The 18,028-nt window shown below is 47.5% G+C and overlaps 1 protein-coding gene across 2 annotated transcripts; it reads left to right on the top strand.

The window, feature by feature from the left end:
• Positions 1-245: 245 nt before the first annotated feature.
• SLC46A2 (solute carrier family 46 member 2) lies at positions 246-14,618 on the top strand. Of its 2 annotated transcripts, XR_006725595.2 has the most exons (5): positions 246-3,667; positions 5,085-5,168; positions 5,582-5,738; positions 8,436-8,569; positions 13,756-14,618. XR_006725595.2 is itself a non-coding variant. In XM_010957241.3 (4 exons), exons 1-4 carry the CDS (start codon positions 2,551-2,553, stop codon positions 13,811-13,813), a joined length of 1,416 nt encoding a protein of 471 aa, XP_010955543.2. In that variant the 5' UTR covers positions 257-2,550; the 3' UTR covers positions 13,814-14,618. The 2 variants fall into 2 exon arrangements, 1 of the variants encoding a protein (XP_010955543.2); XM_010957241.3 differs by lacking the exon at positions 8,436-8,569 and having other exon boundaries at positions 257-3,667.
• The last annotated feature ends 3,410 nt before the right edge of the window (positions 14,619-18,028 follow it).

Genomic DNA, 18,028 nt, shown 5'->3' with positions numbered 1-18,028 from the left:
TAACCCAAACCCGAGAAGCCCAAACTGGGAGAGACACTAACTGTCCCTGACCTAGTTCATTTCTGGGTCAGAGGATTCAGGTCCCAAGCCTGTAGGGTCCCAGGGCTGGCTAGCACCAGGATGACCGAGCCTCCCCCAGATGTGTCCTGGGTCTGGCATGAATCCCTCGGAGGCCCCTCAAATTCCCCTGGTTTCCCAGAGGATGGGAAGACGTGAGATACCATGGACCCTCTCAGAGAGGATAGAGGGTGTCTTCCAGTGTCTGGGGCTCCAAGAACAGACAGACCCCTTGATGATCCATCTGGTTCAGGCTGCTGCTCCCATGGTCATGTCTGATAGCCGAATACCATCTTCCCCCGCAACGCTCAAGCGCCCTGGGGCCTCTGGCCCTCCCAGGAGCAGGCTGTTGGGTGGCTTTGTGGCAGCCTCTGGAAGAGCAGGGTTAAGAATGGAGTGGGTTGGGTGAAACCGGTACCTCCCAAGGTGGGCCCAGGTGAGAGGGAGGAAGAGGGCAGTTGAGGACGCTTTGAGGGGGCTGCCAGGGCAGGTCTCGAAGGGAAAACTAGGTGGGTCCTTCGCTTTGCAGACGGCAGAGCTGACTGAGCCTGGACACAGGGCACTGAGCAGTGACAGGGAGGGGAGAGAGACGGTTCATCTGAAAATGACCTCAAGGGCACATATCTACACAAAATCATTTAGAGTTTGGTCTCTAGTCCCCCAAGTACCTTATCCACTTGGCTTTATAAACTCTCCCTGCAGACTTGAGTCTTCCCTTGTGGGATGGGTTCCTGCTCACCCCTGCTGCCATGGCTGTGTTGGTGCTGAGAGAGTTTGAGTAAGTTAACTCACCATCCCTGGGGGGTGATTGTGAAAAAGAAAGGTCTTTCTCCTTGGTGCATTTCCGGCCCCTGCACCACCCCCTTACCCTAGTCCTCTTTACAGAAGTGTGTACTCTGAGGAAGCAAGACAGCCAGGGAAACAGGTCTCTACCCAGTCCAAGGCAGCGAGTGCATGAGACAGAAGAGCAACTGCAAAGAAACAGAAGGGGTCCTGGGGACTTGATTCAGGAGCAGGAGAGCCTGGTGACTGTTCTGTCCCTGCCAGAGTCTCGTTTTATCTGTAGGGACACACAGGGCTGGCAGGACCTCCTCCTCTCTCCCTTGGCTGGAGCCTCCAGGCTGGGGCCCATCCTGGCTTGCATCCCGAGCTGGCTCTGGGCCCACAGATTCAGGTGTTCAAAGCAGGACTCTTCTCTGTGAGGCCTTTGGCTTAGAGGAAGGGCTGAGCCTAGCTGCTCCTGGGGTTTTGTTTGGATTTTCTGGTGTTTTTGATTTTGATTTTGATTGAAGTGCAGTTGTTATAGAATGTTGTTAGTTTCTGGTGTACAGCATAGTGATTCAGTTATACGTATGTATTCTTTTTCATTATAGGTTATTATAAGATATTGAATGAGGTTCCCTGTGCTCTACAGTAGGACCTTGTTGTTTATTGCTTTTCTGTTTGTGTGGTAAGAACACTTAACATGAGAACTACCTTCTTACATTTTTAAGTGTGCAATACGTTATTGTTGACTATAAATACCTACAAATACAATGTACAGCAGATCTCTGGGGCTTATTCATTTAACTTAACTAAAACTCTATGCCTATTCACTAGTAATTCCCCATTTCTCCCTCCCTCTGCCCCCAGTCCCTGGCAACCACCATTCTACTCTTTAATTCTATGAATCTGACAATTTTATATAGCTCCTAAGTGAAATCAAGCAGTATCTGTCTTCCTACAACTGGCTTACTTCACTTAGCATGATGTCCTCAGGGTTCATCCACGTTGTCACATAGACGTTTCCTCCAAAAAATAAAAGCAAACTGCCTTAAGATGCAGCGATCCCCCGGTTGGGTATTTATCCCCCCACATTGAAACCAGGATCTCAAAGTGATAGTAGCACTCCTGAGTTTTACTTCTCTCAAAGTCTGCGACCCGGCTCCCTACAGCAGGTGGGTCCCTGTTGCTTTTAAACCCGACAAATCACACGCACTCTCTCATCCACCCCAGGCAGATTCTTAGGTACCTCACCCCTCGCCCAAACTGCTTTCCAGGGACAGTAGAATTTTGCTCCTTGCCTGGGAGTCTCAGGCCAGGCCATGACAAGCCCTGGGGGGAAGGTGCCCAGCGACCCGCGGAAGGTCCAGGCACGCCGCCTGCCCGTGGGGAAATCGAACCCCTGGTTCGGCGGCCGCGCTCCCCGGAGCAGCGTGACGCGGGGCGCCGGGTCGAGGCGAGACTCGCCGCTCTCCCGCGCCTGGCTTCCCTGGGCGGCCGCCAGTTCTGCTCGGAAGGCAGGGGCGGGGCGCGGCCTTTTTCGGTCCTGGGAGGAGTGGCCGCGGCCCCGGAGGTCACTGGGCCGCCTGGCTGGCTGCTGTCACTTGTGCCCGGCGCCTTGCTCAGCTTGACTCTCCCCTTTCCCAAGCGCACCCACACTCGGAGTGAGCCCGGCCCTCCAAGGCAACTGCCAGCAAGCAAGCTGCTCCATCCCCACATCAGAGAGACCACATGGGCCCCGGGACCATCTGCCCTTGGAGGGGCCCCCTGCCTTGCCAGGTGTGGACCTGGATCGAGCCTGTGGTGGCCTCCACTCAGGTGGCTACCTCTCTCTACGACGCGGGGCTGCTCCTGGTGGTGAAGGCTTCCTTTGGAGTGGAGGCCTTCTCCAACCACAGCACCAGCCTGTCGCCCCGGGGGGCTCAGGAGGATCAACAGCAGAAAGCCATCTCCAACTTCTACATCATCTACAACCTCGTGATGGGCCTGACACCCCTGCTCTCAGCCTATGGGCTGGGCTGGCTCAGCGACCGCTACCACCACAAGATCTCCATCTGCGTGCCGCTGCTCGGCTTCCTGCTCTGTCGCCTGGGGCTGCTGCTGAAGGTGCTGCTGGACTGGCCCGTGGAGGTGCTATACGGGGCGGCAGCGCTAAATGGACTGTGCGGCGGCTTCTCGGCCTTCTGGTCAGGGGTCATGGCCCTGGGCTCCCTCGGCTCCTCAGAGGGCCGCCGCTCCCTGCGCCTGATCCTGATTGACCTGATCCTGGGCTTGGCGGGATTCTGCGGGAGCATGGCCTCGGGGCATCTCTTCAAGCAGATGACCGGGCACTCCAGGCAGGGCCTGGTGCTGACTACCTGCAGCGTGAGCTGTGCCGCTTGCGCCCTTTTCTACAGCCTCTTGGTGCTGAAGGTCCCTGAGTCCACGGCCAAGGCCAGCAAGGCTGTGGATATGGTGTCTGGCACGACCGGCTCTTATCGCACACTGGATCCTGATCAGCCAGACAAGGAGAGTGTCGTGGAGCACCCTCCACCTCCTGGAAAAGCAAAGCCCAAAAAAACCATCATTGCCCTGCTCTTTGTGGGAGCCATCATATATGACCTGGCAGTGGTGGGCACAGTAGACGTGATGCCCCTTTTTGTGCTGAGGGAGCCTCTGAGTTGGAACCAAGTGCAGGTGGGCTATGGTATGGCTGCAGGGTACACCATCTTCATCACCAGCTTCCTGGGCGTCCTGGTCTTCTCCCGCTGCTTCCGGGACACCACCATGATCATGATTGGGATGGTCTCCTTTGGGTCGGGAGCCCTCCTCTTGGCTTTTGTGAAAGAGACATACATGTTCTACATTGGTGAGTCTGGCTTTCTTGGGGAGGCAGGACGAGGACACTGCTGGCCCCCTGAGTCATGGGGCTGCCACCAGGAATGCTGTGGTCTAGGTGTCCCAGTTCAGCATCAGAGATCATGCCTGCTACCTAGGAGAAACAAGGGAGACAGGATTATGTGCACTCGAGTTTATCTGTGTTGTATTGTGTCCTGTGCCACCCATGCTGCCCACTGAAATGTGACCAGAATGGTGTCCGTAGCTCTAGGAAGTCCAGGGAGGGGGTGGTCAGTGGCACATGGAGTCAGTAAGAGAGGTTGCAGATGGCCTTGAATGGAGGAGATGGTGTTGAGGTTCTTCTCCCCAGTTTTAAAGCGATAAAACAGTAAGTAATCCAGCTGAAAAAGTTCCTTAACTAAAATCAATTTGGGTCAAGCACAGGCTTTTTAAAAACAGATTAAAATTCTCTATAAATGCCTTTCACAACCAATGAAACACATTCCCTCAAGGAAGTAGAATGAAATTTCTACCCAAGGACACAACCATAAGCAGAGATCTCTGCACCAGAGCGGCAATAGAACTTTCTACAGTGATAGAAATGTTCTGTAACTGTTCTGGCCAGTACAGTAGCCACTAGCCATGGGTGGCTATGGAGCACGTGAAATGTGGCCAGTGCAGCTAAAGACCAGAATTTTTCACTGTATTTCATTTGAATTAAATAGTCACACGTGGCTGGCTAATGGCTAACATAATAGAACAACCCTAAATGGTTACAAGACTGTCCTTTGGCTGAAGTCACACACCTCAGAAAAACACCTCACAAAATGGCCAGATTACCTTTGGCCAGCTCCCAGTTAAACAGGCCATGTGCAAAGTCAGAGGAGCCCCCTCCCCTTCCCTCCTCATCACGTCTACCCACCCTCCTCACACACGCTTACACTTATTCACACACCGCATCGGGATCCTGAATAGGGCTTGAGGGAAGGAGGGGTGTGTGGCAGCTGTGCTGGTGGCACATGTTTCTGGATGCAGCTTGCCAAAACTCCTGGGACCGTCTCCCAGAGGTGACGATGAACAGCCAGGGAGAACACTTCCCTCCCAGGAGGCAGAGGAGTTTTGAGTCAACTGAGTGACATCAGCTCCACTTCCCTAGAAACCACTTAACTCTGCCAATACAGATACCTTTCAGCTGTCACCACGTCACCTGTGCCTTGCTACCTGGCAGAGGGGTCTGCAGCATCTACGGCCCCATCAGAGAGTCCGCCTGCCTGGGGAGGGGGCGGCAGGGGTGCTAGTCTGCCAGCTAACAAACCACTTCTCGAAGGGCAGGCCACACTGGGATTGGGGGATGGGGGTTCTGAGGGAGGTTTCTGCTCTCTTCTCATTTACTCTTTTGGCCAAGGCTGGGCTACAGTGAGGAGTGTTCTTGTGTGATTCCTTTCCAGCTCGGGCCGTCATGCTGTTCGCGCTCATCCCCATCACAACCATCCGATCAGCAATGTCCAAACTCATCAAGGACTCCTCTTACGGTGAGTGAGAGGAATCTCTGAGCTGCTCTGCCTGGGCGGTTTCAGAGCTGCCGGGCTCGAGGCACAGGGTTTGGGCTGGTGGAAGGCCTAGGAGAGAGTTCCAGAAGCAGCCCCGAAGACACTAGGAACATGCTGGTGTCCATCTAGGGCAGAGGGAGTAAAAAGTGGAGGGTGGGCAAGGCTCGGAAAGTCAGATGCTGGAAAGCTGCAGTTGAAGGGAGACACGACCATCCCCAGCCACGGTGGGAGGCAGCTGGAAGGAGGCCAGAGTCCTGGCGAAGTGAACCACAAAGGCTGAGTGGGAGTCTGGGAAGGGCTGGGGGTCTCCTGAGACCTCCCCAGAGACTCGGCTGTTGGCGAACACAGAGGGGGACAGCATGGTAACCCTCTCAATCCCCTGGTCCCTTCCACAGGAAAGGTGTTCGTCATCCTGCAGCTGTCCCTGGCTCTGACTGGAGTGGTGACCTCCACCATGTACAACGAGCTTTATCAGCTCACCATGGAGAAGTTCGTCGGCACCTGCTTTGCGCTCTCCTCCTTCCTCTCCTTCCTGGCCATCATCCCGATTGGGTAAGATGGGAGCGGCGTCTGCTGCTTGGGCTGGGGCCTGGGGCTCCAGGGAAGGCCTGCTGGGGCATTTCCAGCCCGTTATCGTGAAGGATTGTTTCTTTGCAGCATCTGCACAGTGGGTTCTGAGTAGGCCTTGTCACAGGGGAAAAGTTCGCCTGTTCCCCCAAATTAATAATCTGACAATTGGGAATTCCCTGAAGTCATAAATAATAAATGGAGGGCCACAACTCGCTGGCTCACTTCCTGGCAGTTTTGTAATACAACTTATTTATAGGAGCCTCATTTACTTCCTTGTAATCAGAGGCTGAGATTAGAATACCCTCTTGAACCACTCAGACCTCTTGCATTTAGTCTCCATTAGGTGAGAGTCATCTGGTCTCGCTTCCAAGCACTCTCTCCTCTGTGCCCACTGAGGGCTGGGCGCCCAGCAGCCTCTGCTCAGTGCCCTTGCAATCTCATGGCCACCGGACTGTGTGAGCATCCCTGTGGGACTTGGGCGATTCCTTTGACCTCTCTGGGGGATCTGTCTCATTTGTAAAATAAGATCGCTAAAGTCTTGGAGATGACACGCCAGAGGAGCAAAGGAAGGGCTCCAGTCCCATGAGAAGTGCATGAGCCCAGGTCACCACCAAAGTGGGCCACACAGAACCGTCTGGTCTCTGACTAGCCCTGTCCCAGGGAAACACAGGAAGAGCCACACACGCAAGCCATGTATGTGATTTTAAACTTTCTAGTAGCCACACCTAAAAACAATAAAAGGAACAAGAGAAATCACTTTAATAACATATTGGATTTGGCCCAATATGTCCAAAATACCATTTGGAATCCCTTTACAAAATCAATGAGTTGGTTTTTTTTTTTTTTTCTGACTAAGTCTTTGAAACCTCGTATGTGTTTTACGCTGACAGCACATCTCAAGTTGAGCACATTTCAGGTGTTCAGTAGCCAAGGGAACTAGTGGCTGCCATACAAGACGGCTCAGTTTTGGTCTGTTTAGGCCTTTTTATCCCTTTCCCTAAAGTGAGGTTCTCTCACATTTGTGTCAGTCCCACCAGAGGCGAAAAGAACACAATAACTATATCCACAAGAAGCTGCAGGGGGCTTGACACAGATTTGCATTTTAAAGGAACCTGCCCAGCAGCGCACAGAAGCTCTGCATATCAGTAATGGCGGTATTATGGGCAGCAGAGTAGAACAGAATTGATGGCAGACTGGAAGAACTGGGAAGTGGATGGTGGAAAGGGCTTTTTCTAAATCCTCATATCATAAAAGGTCCCTGCCTACTTAGAAGGTTGAGCCTCCTGAGACAGGAGCCATCAATCTTGAGGGCTCTTTGCTTTATTTCATGGTTGAGAGAAGTGAGATGTGAAGATCAAACAGCTGAGAGAATTTGTGCAAAACAACAGGCATGATGACTGGTGCCTTCTTGGTCCAGTTCTCATTTTCTTAAGGTGTGGGACTGAGCCAGACCTGTCCTCGAGCTGCCCAGCCCTTAGGCTTTTTCATGCGCCTTTGTTTTCATGAGTCTTGGCTGAATGGGTTGGGATTAGCTAGACCTGGCACACAATGCAAGCGTCTTGGGAGTCCCAGCTCTTTGTCCGAGTAATGGATTAGGAGCTATGCCACTTGGCTATCCACTCCCATTTGATTGGCAGTTGGTTGAAATGGTCTCTTGAAGCTAAACAAATAAACAAAACCCAAAAAACAACAAAAGAAAACAAGTCTGACCAGGTAACGTGTGTCATAGCTGGAGAGAAAAATGGACAAATGAAAGCAATGAGAATATACAATAACACAGTTTCATTGCTTCATATGTGTGCTGAGTAGATGCTCTGCCTTCGTTGAGAGACTCTGGGGTACACGAGGCAGGTGTGCTGCCCTTGACCTCTCACCCCAATGGACTCTGTGACATCACCCAGTCCTACATTCAGAGCATGGAGTTTTGATTAAGATGTGCCTGGTCTTCGTGGTCTTAGATTGCAGAAGCAGGGACAGAATCTTGACCCAGTCAAATAAGTAATTGAATGCGTATGTGAATGAAGCACTTAAGTAGCTGCACTTAAGTTGTTTCTCTCTGTTGTAGACATTTAGCAGTAGAGGGACCCACATACAGACAGACTCCTTTGCTTACTTGTACATTGGAATCACCTGGAGAGATTTAAGAACTATCGATGTTAGGGTCCCACCCCCAGAGATTCTGACTCAGTTAATCTGGGATGCAGCCTGGGCACAGGAATTTTTTTAAAGCTCTCCAGTTTATTTGGAGGTACAACCAAGGTTAAGAACTTCTAGTATAAAGGGAAAGTTTCCATTACCTTTCCCTCCCACGAAGTCCCTAAATAAACAAAAATCCAGAAATTCTTACAGGAGGCCAAGGCTTGTACCATCCATCATTAAGTGTGATCAACAGGAAAGACCAGTAGAACTCTCTGACCGCAGAAAGAGAAGTTACATTCCAATGACATAAAAGCCCAGGAGGGGAAAGGGAAAAAAGGGCCCAGGAAGACATGTCACAGCAGGGGAACAGAGGAGGCTGTGGCAGGCAGAAGGCTGGGAGGAGAGGTTCCCCAGGCCAGGGCTGCCAACAGCCTGTTTGCTGGAAGGATCTGTGGCCTCCCCTCCTTCCTGGTATCAGAGTGAGCCAATTTCATGTGGAGGACTTGCCCTCTCCTGTTGGCTCTTCTTGGCATGCCGCAGGGAGATGCTGAGGAAATAACTGACTGGCTCTGCCCATCTGCAAGCCACTGACCACCCAGCCCACATGGGCTCAGCTGCTGCCCCGTGCTTCGCAGAGAAAACAGACGCCACCTTAGGAGAACGGCTCATTTTCTGTAAGTAGGTCTACACGCATCCTATTCTTCCCCCAACCCCTCTTACAGCCAATGATAGCAAACACTTCAATAGCCCTTATTATGTGCCAGGCACTTAAATAGTTCATATATTTTAACTAATTTAACCTTTTCAAACAATCCTTTGAGGTAACCACTATTTTCTCCCCATTTTACAGAAGATGAAACAGACTAAGGTTTTGTGTAACTTGCTAAAGCTTATACAGCTAATAAGTGGAAGAGACAGGATTTGAACCTGGGCGGTCTCCGTCAGCCACTACTTGACATTGCTTCTTAGAAAAGTCACTGGGCATCTGGGTGGCACCTCTCCCAACGCCTCAGAGAGCCCACCACACCAGTTAGCTGCTCCCACTCCGGAATTCTTCCTACCAGATCTGACATGGGACCTGCTGCCCCATCTCTCCTCCTCCTCCTCTTTCTAGCCAGGTTCTCCACTGCTGGTCTGCACCTGCTGTCTTGAGCCCTCACCTCCTGTTCGCTTTTCAACCCACTACAGACTGACTTCCCCTGCTTAGCTTCACCAGGGCTGCAGTCACCAAGATCTGACTTCTTTTTATAGCTGAATTCAGTGGACGTCAGAGGATGCAGGTATCCTTGCAATCCTCATCCCTCACGGTTTCTCAGCTGCCCCAAAACCGCTGGTCACTCTTGCCTTTGGGAGGCCCTTGTCACTGTCACTCAGCTTAACACCTCACTCTCCCAGTTTTTCTCCTGCCCTTCTGGTGGCTTCATCTCTATGAACTGCCACATGGAAGACTTCTGTGGGGCTCTGCTCTCCATGTTCTCTCTAAGCAATCTAAAGTATTTTCAGAATTTCAAATTACCATGTAAATTTCCAAAACTGAGTTCTTGCTGCCCTCCTAAGCCTGCTCCCTCCAGTCGTCCCCACCTCCTTGAATGACATCAGCACCCGCCCAGGGTGGAATTCTGAGTCACCAGTGTCCTCCCTCTTCATCTCCCCACACCTCCAATCCATCAGGCTTCGTGGATTCTACCTCCAATATATGCCTCAAATTCACCCTTTTCTTTTTATCCCTACTGCTGCCAGTAGGGATAAAAAGTCCTAGTTAAAAGCACTTGGGTGATCGAATTACCCCCATGGGCCCTTCTCCCTGCATCCATACTTGCTTCCTCACCATCCTCACTCTGCCAGGTGGTCAGCAATTTCCTTAAAGTGTGTATCAGCTCACATCATCTCCTGCTTGAAAGCTCTGCACTTGGCTTTCATTGCTCTTAGGATAAGACTTGGACGTCTTACCATGGACCATGAGGTTCTGCATAATCCAGCCTCCACTTCCAGCCACGAACCACCCTCTCTGCTCCATGCTTCAGCCCCAGGAGCCTCCCCTGACGCTCGTCCCTCCTTCCTTAGCCACACGTCTTAACACAGCTAGCTGTGGTCTTAACTTGAACACCATTTTCTCAAAAAGGATTTGAGAAAATCTTCTCAATCTAAATTAGATCCTTCTATTATATGCTCCCCAGGCTGCCTCTACCTTTCCTTCATAGCATGACAGTTGATGATTTTTCAGTGGTTATCCATCTTACATGCTTGCCCACTAGACCATAGTAGGCTCCCTGAGGGCAGGAACCATGCCTGTTTGGTTTGCTGAATATCCTCTGTGTCCAGCAGAGAGCTTGCTTGGCATGTAAGAAGTACTCAAAAAGTGTTTAATGAAAAAAAAACAATAGGAGAACCTGGGTAAAAGTATAAGGCACTCTGTACTATTTTTTTATAATTTTTCTATACGTCTGGTATTATCGCAAAAAAAAAAAAAGTGTTTAATGAATGAGCAATCTGTCAGAAGGGTATGACACTGACTAGCCAGCCCTGCTGACCATCCACATTCCAGAGCTTGCCTGTTAATTGACCATGAAGTCACGTCGGTTGGCCTTCACCATATTAACAAAAAAGTTAGTAGTCAATTGAAGAAAGAAATAGAAAATTTTATTCACACTAACGGTGAGGATTATAACCCAGGAGACAGTCGTTCAGAAAGCTCTGAGAACTGTTCTGCCTGTTAGAGGTCAGGGCACAGTTTCATATATTTTTGAGACAAAGGGCTATACATCAAAGTAACACACTGGCATTAGTCCAACAAGGCGAGTAGCGGGCTATTGGGATTCCCTTTACGGGATTCTATCTCCTAAGGGGTTACCCTGCTGGCACCACGGGGAAGTTGCTTTTTTTTTTTTTTTTTTTTCAGGCAAGTAGGAATTCCTGTCTTCTAAGGGGAATGCACAATTCAGGTACACAATGCATGCTAACGGGGAGAAGGAAGTGGCTCAAATGGGCAGAGAGAATTGTATGTTTAAAATTTTTCTTGTCCTGCCTTAATTTTATTTAAAAACAATTGTAATTGAAGTATAGTTGACTTGCAGTGTTAGTTTCTGGTGTACAACACAGTGATTCAGCTATACATGTTCTTTTTCATATTTTTCATTATAGGTGATTACAGGACATTGAATATAGTTCCCTGTGCAACAGGACCTTGTTTTTTTTAATCTATTTTATATATAAGTTTTATCTGCTAATCCTAAACTCCTAATTCATCCCTGTCCCACCCTTTCCCTCCTGGTAACCATAAGTTTGCATTCTATGTCTGTGAGCGTGTTTCTGATTTGTAAATAAGTTCATTTGTATCATATTTTAGATTCCACATATGAGTAACATCGTATATTTGTCTATCTTACTTCACTTAGAATGATCTCTAGGTCCATCCATGTTGCTGCAAATGGCATTACTGCAGTGCCAACTGGTGCCTGCTGAGGCCCTGTGACACCCCCCCCCCCTTCCTGGGCTCTCAGATGTCCGCCTGCAATCCCTTAAAAAAGCAAAGTACACCCTTTCCTAATGTGTTGGCCTTAACAGAGTTAACAGCCCTGGGAAATGACCAGCCTCGCCGTAGCTCAGGCTGACTTGTCTCAGCCCATGTCTCCTCCTCCTCGGAATCATAAATTCCACTACCTGGCTGTGTCAGCCCGTGGCTCCATCTCACTGGAGTCATAAATCTACTATCCGCCCGTATATCAAAGCTGCTTACCTCACTTACCGCCAATCAGAAATCTCTTCCCCTGTCCCTTTGTGTTCACAGCCCCTTCCCTAGTGAAAGACCCTGCACGTTCGCACTCGGTGGTCACGCAGGCACCTGTTGTCTGTGTGGCCCGCTGTTGCCTATGGCATCATCACTATTAAACCTTCCTTTGTTCTTAAACTTCTCCCTTTCGGGTAAATTCCCGCATCATCAGCCCACCAAGTGTCCCCCAACAATTATTTCATTCTTTTTTATGGCTTAGTATTTCTCTGTGTGTGTGTGTGTGTGTGTGTGTGTGTATAAAAATCTCACAACTTCTTTATCCAGTCATCTGTCGATGGACACTTAGGTTGCTTCCATGTCTTGGTTATTATAAATTGTGCTGCTATGAACATTGAGGTGCAAGCATCTTTTTGAGTTAGTCTGTCTTTTCTGGATATATGCCCAGTAATGGGATTGCTAAATCATATGGTAACTCTATTTGTAATTTTTTAAGGAAACCTCCATATTGTTTTCCATAGTGGTTGCACCAACTTACATTCCAACCAACAGTGTACAAGGTTTGCCTTTTCTCTACAACCCCTCCAGCATTTTTTATTATTTTTTTTAACATTTTTTATTGATTTATAATCATTTTACAATGTTGTCAAATTCCAGTGTCCAGCACAATTTTTTAGTCATACATGGACATATACACATTGTCACATTTTTTTCTCTGTGAGCTACCATAACATTTTGTGTATATTCCCCTGTGCTATACAGTATAATCTTGTTTATCTATTCTACAATTTTGAAATCCCAGTCTATCCCTATTTATTATTTATAGATTTTTTTAATGATGGCCATTCTGATCGCTGTGAGATGATACCTTATTGTAGTTTTGATATGCGTTTTTCTAATAATTAGGGATGCTGAGCATCTTTTCATATGCCTGTTGACCATCTATGTCTTAGGAGAAATGTCTGTTTAGGTCTTCTGCCCAGTTTTTGATTGGGTTGCTGTTTGGTTTTTTTTTTTTTTATTGAATTGTATGAACTGTGTATTTTGGAAATTAGGCCCTTGTCCGTCACATCCTTTGCAAATATTTTCTCTGGGTTGTCTTTTCACTTTGTTTATGGTTTCCTTTGCTGTGCAAAAGCTTATCAGTTTGATTAGGTCCTATTTGTTTGTTTTCCCTTTTATTTCTATTGCCTTGGGAGATTAACCTAAGAGAACATTGCTAAGATTTATGCCTGTTTTGCCTGTGTTTTCTTCTAGGAGGTTTATAGTGTCTTATGTTTAAATCTTTAAGCCATTTTGAGTTTATTTTTGTGTGTGGTGTGAGGGAGTGTTCTAACTTCATTGATTTACATGTGGCAGATAAAATAATTTCATCGCATTGACCACGTGGCTGTGCTGTAGTGGTCTCCAGCAGGGGTAAGCTGTGGAGCCAGGCCTGGAACCCAGAGTTCAAGTGGTCCTAGGCTGGCTGCCTCCAAGTCTTGGCTCCCTCTTGCCAGCTCTGTAATACAATGAGCTCTTAGTATAGTAAGTGCGCCTCCCTTAGAGCCCTGGGGCTCATGGAAGGTGGGGAATCAGTGTGTAGAAGTTTCTACAAAGCTTTCCCTTAGAAGGGTTTGGATTTATGCTCACATCCCATTCAGCAGCTCCAGGTGTTGTACATCCATCAGGAAGAACTGTGCTCCAGCTTAGAACCTGAGGTGCCTAGAGCTCAAACAGATGAGACAATCAGGGGCCCCAGAGGTTGGCTGAAGGACATTCCAAAGGTCAGCTCTTAAGACCTATGCATCCATTTATGTACAAATATTTTAAAACAATGTATTGATTTATAGAAGAGAGAAAGGGGCTACAGAAAGGCAGAAGAGGATGCAGCGAAGTCTGCTTGGGATTATCAAAGCTTGATCTTGAAGCTACACCTGGGAACTCATCCTCAGGCAGAAGTTGTGGGACTGGAACGAGGCTGGAATGAGACATTCCCTCGGGGGCCCCTCCCTCCCTGCAGTACAGCATTCTGCTGCCATAATGGATAGAGCCTTTGTGTCTATAAGGGATGAAGAGGTGGCCAAGACCTCCTGGCACCCCGTCCCCCTTTCCAGTCACTCTCATATAATTCCCACTTGTAAATTCTTACAGCATCGTGGCCTCCAAGCAAGCCTCGTGGTTGCAGTACGGAGACAGTGCAGAGAGCTGAAGGTGCTGATCTGCGAGAGCCGAAAACCCCAGCAGTGGCCGGGCCCCTCTGGAGACAAAGGAAGGGACCAGGAACTGGTGACCAAAGTAACCCATTGCCCAAGAAACCCAAGTTCCAGCTGGAGTTGGCCTCAGAATGATCTACTCTGGCTCAGGGGTCCCTGGTGGGTGGGGAAAAGCACTTTCCTGGTGATGGAGGAACTTTCTCAGCTTTCAGACGTCCCTAGTAGGCAGAGGTTAGGCTCTGCAGACAGTAGAACATCAGCTTTGAAGGGTGACGTGCAGGCTGCACACACAGCCATTCCAGACGCGGAAGCCCCGAAATTTTCTTCCAGGAATGGTCTCCTGGGGCTCCAGAGTATGGCTAACTGGTCACCCGGGCACTGTGCTAGGTGTCCGACGTGAGAACTCAATGGCACACATTTTCAGCAGCTGAGGGAATGTGGAAGGGCTGTTTGGTGAGAACTGCCAACAATGAACCTCAGTCAGTATCTTTCAAATATAACCTTGAAAAAAAAGTTAGCTTTATTCCCTGAGGCCTTGTTAGCTGTGAAAAGCTCAGGAGAGGTCTGGCGCACAGGCACTTGGCTTCAGGGTAGTTTCGTTACTGTTTGAGAAGCAACTATCAAAAGGCTCTCTTCAATGGGATATGAGACTGGATACTTTGTCAACAGTACTTCGAAGAGGGGCGTCAGGGGAGGAAGGGTGCTGAGAGCCATTTTTATTTTGAGGTGCTTAATTTCACAGCCTATTTTACTTACATGTATGAAAGCAGACTCACCTAATTAAAATCGACATTCAGGGCATGTGTGTGAATCGTTCTTTCCCAGGTCAGTTTCCCTCTATAATCAGACATGGCATTCTTAGAGTGGGGTAGAACTTAAAGCTAGAGAATGCATTTAAATCTCAGAGCACTGGGGCTGAGCTTGTCTCTCAGACCTTGCAGGGAATGGTCAAAACTTTATGGCACATGGGAGAGGGTGTGGAGAAAAGGGAACCCTCCTACACTGTTGGTGGAAGTGTAATTTGGTACAGCCACTACAGAAAACAGTATGGAGATTCCTTAAACTAAAAATAGACTTACCATATGATTCAGCAATCCCACTCCTGGGCATATATCTGTAGAAAACTCGAATTCAAAAAGATACATGCACCCCAATGTTCATAGCACTATTTACAATAGCCAAGACATGGAAGCAACCTAAATGTCCATTGACAGATGACTGGATAAAGTGGTGTGTATATATATATGGTGTGTGTATACACACACACACAGATACATACTAGAATACTACTTAGCCATAAAAAAGAATGAAATAATGCTACCTGCAGCAACAAGGATGGAGCTAAAGATTATCACACTAAGTGAAGTAAGTCAGACAAAGATAAATACGATACCACTTACATGTGGAATCTAAAATATGATACAAATGAACTTACAAAACAGACTCACATAGAAAACGAACTTATGGTTCCAGGGTGGGAGGAGTGGAAGGAGGGATAAATTAGGGGTTTGGAATTTGCAGATACTAACAACTCTATATAAAATAAGGTCCTACTGTATAGCACAGGGAACTATATTCAGTATCTTATAACAACCTATAATGATAAACATAAAAGTATATATATATACACACACGTATAACTGAATCAACACGCTGTACACCAAACTCTAACACAACATTGTAAATCAACTGTACTTCAATTAAAAAAAAACTTTATAGCACATCTACTAAAGTCCCAGCACCTGACAGCTCCTGCCCTAATAGAGTGTATTATCTAGTGGGGGAAGCAGACAGAACAGCAGGCAATGATGTATGTATTTTATAATAAATGTTAACATAAGGGAACATATAATCCAGATACAAGAGAGCAGGGAGGGCTTCTCCGAAGAAGTGGTATATGCTAAGACCAGAAAGATGAGGAGTTACCAAAGCTAGATGCTGAGGGAACTGCCAGGTGAAGGAACAACATGCTGGAAGGCCTGGAGGTGAAAATATCCCAAAATATAGGAAATCAGTGTGAGGGAGGGGTAGCAAGGGGGATGGAATCAAGAAGTAAGACTGGAACAGTAAAGATGAACAACATCAAAACAGAGCCTTTTAAAAGTTTCTCTTTAGAGTAATGGGCATGCTGTTGAAAGGTTTTCAGCAGAAACATGGAATGCTTACATTCGTAGCTTAGAAAGAGGACCTGGCAGCGCTGAGAATACAGTGGCGGAGCAAGGAGTGAACAAGACGTGCAGAAAGGAGACAAGCAGAGTGCCTTGCAGGAATCCAGGCAAAGGATGATAGTGGACTGACACTGGGTAAGAAGCTCTGAAGATGGAGAAAAGTAGGCCTTGGAGAAGGATTTAGAAGCTGGAGGTCAACAGGAATTGGTGATGGATGAGCTGCAGAGGGTGAGGTAGATGGAGGCAAGAATGAGTCAGATGTGGGGTGCAGACAACTTGGAGAAAGGCAGAGTTCCCGCTGAGACAGGCAACATAAGCAGAGAAGATGGGATGGGAAAGATGAGTTCAAGGCCACGCTCTACCTCTCTAAACAACCTCTCACCAATATGTTCATTCCTCTTGGCCCCTTGTCTCCCAGACCCTGACCAGTTCACCAACCTAAATGAATCTAATCATTGGCTTCTCCATTCCTGTCCTAAAAAGGAAAAGCTTGCTCTCAACAGCTAGAAAAGTTTCCTTATTTGTCCACATTGACCCTACCATAAACTTGTGGGTTTTAACCTAAGCTGGGTTCTCAACACCCTAGTGTTGACTCTTTTTCAACCCCACCTGTCTCCGGGGTAGCAGTTTCGAACGCTTTCTAATTTCTCCAGGTCGCCGCTTCTTCTAACAGATGTTCTAACCCATTGGTTCTCAGAGCCTGGTTCCTCAACCAGCATCATTAGCATCCCATGGGAATGCTAGAGCCCCACCCAAATTAAACTCCATGGGTGGGGCCCCCACATTGGAGTTTTCATAAGCTCTCAAGTTTAGGAACCACTGTTCTAATCCATAGGCCTTTTTCTTCTTACGAACTTGCCCCAAGTCCCCCTCCTGCTCTCCCTGCGTCCTTAATTCTTGAGGCCTAAAGAGCCCTGCCCTGGGTTCTCTTCTCTGGTAACCTAGTCTACCAGAACTCTTTCCAACAATCTTGTGGAAACGTCCATCTGGATTTCCTTAAACCCGAATCCAGACCAAATTCTCCTTCTCCCAGCCCTAAGCCTGCTCCATCTTTTATGTTTTTCTCCTGATTAATTCCCTGTTTCAGTTAGTGGCATCACCTCCAGCTCCCAGGCTGGAAATCTCTAAGTCATCTCTGACCCTTTCCCTTCACCACAGAAATCTCTTACATCCATCTCCCTTTCTATCACTTCTTGTCACAACTTCCACGATCTGTTCCCATCTATTCTCCCAGGCCTTCAGTCTGACTACAATTCTCCAGTATACTATTTTCATAATCTTCTTAAAAGGAAAATCATTTTAAAAAAGATACATCCTGAGAAAACTGGACAGCAGCACATAAATCAATGAAGTTAGAACACTCCCTCACACCACACACAAAAATAAACTCAAAATGGCTAAAAGATTTAAATATAAGACAAAACATGATAAACCTCCTAGAAGAAAACATAGGCAAAACATTCTCTGACATAAATCTTAGCAATGTTCTCCTAGGGCAGTCTACCCAGGCAGTAGAAATAAAAGGGAAAATAAACAAGTGGGACCTAATCAAACTGATAAGCTTTTGCAAAGCAAAGGAAACCATAAGCAAAACAAAAAGACAACCTACAGAATGGAAGAAAATATTTGCAAACAATGTGACTGACAAAGGTTTAATTTCCAGAATATATAGACAGCTTATACAACTTAATAAAAGAACAAACAACCCAATTCAAAAATTGGAAGAAGACCTAAATAAGCAATTCTCCAGTGAAGACATACAAATGGCCAATAGGCATATGAAAAAATGCTCAGTATTGCCAATTATCAGAGAAAAGCAAATCAAAACTACAACGAGGTATCACCTTGCTCCAGTCAGAATGGCCATCATTCAAAAGTACATAAATGATAAATGCTGAAGAGGCTGTGGAGGAAAGGGAACCTTCCTACACTGCCAATGGGAATGTAGTTTGGTGCAGCCATTATGGAAAACAGTATGGAGATTCCTCAAAAGACTAAAAATAGACTTACCATAAATATGATCCAGCAATCCCACTCCTGGGC

Source organism: Camelus bactrianus, chromosome 4 (genome assembly GCF_048773025.1).
Source record: "Camelus bactrianus isolate YW-2024 breed Bactrian camel chromosome 4, ASM4877302v1, whole genome shotgun sequence".
In the NCBI taxonomy this organism is placed as follows: Eukaryota; Metazoa; Chordata; class Mammalia; order Artiodactyla; family Camelidae; genus Camelus; species Camelus bactrianus.
The sequence above is the reverse complement of the archived record's forward strand: the minus strand, read 5'-3'. Positions and strand labels throughout refer to the sequence as shown.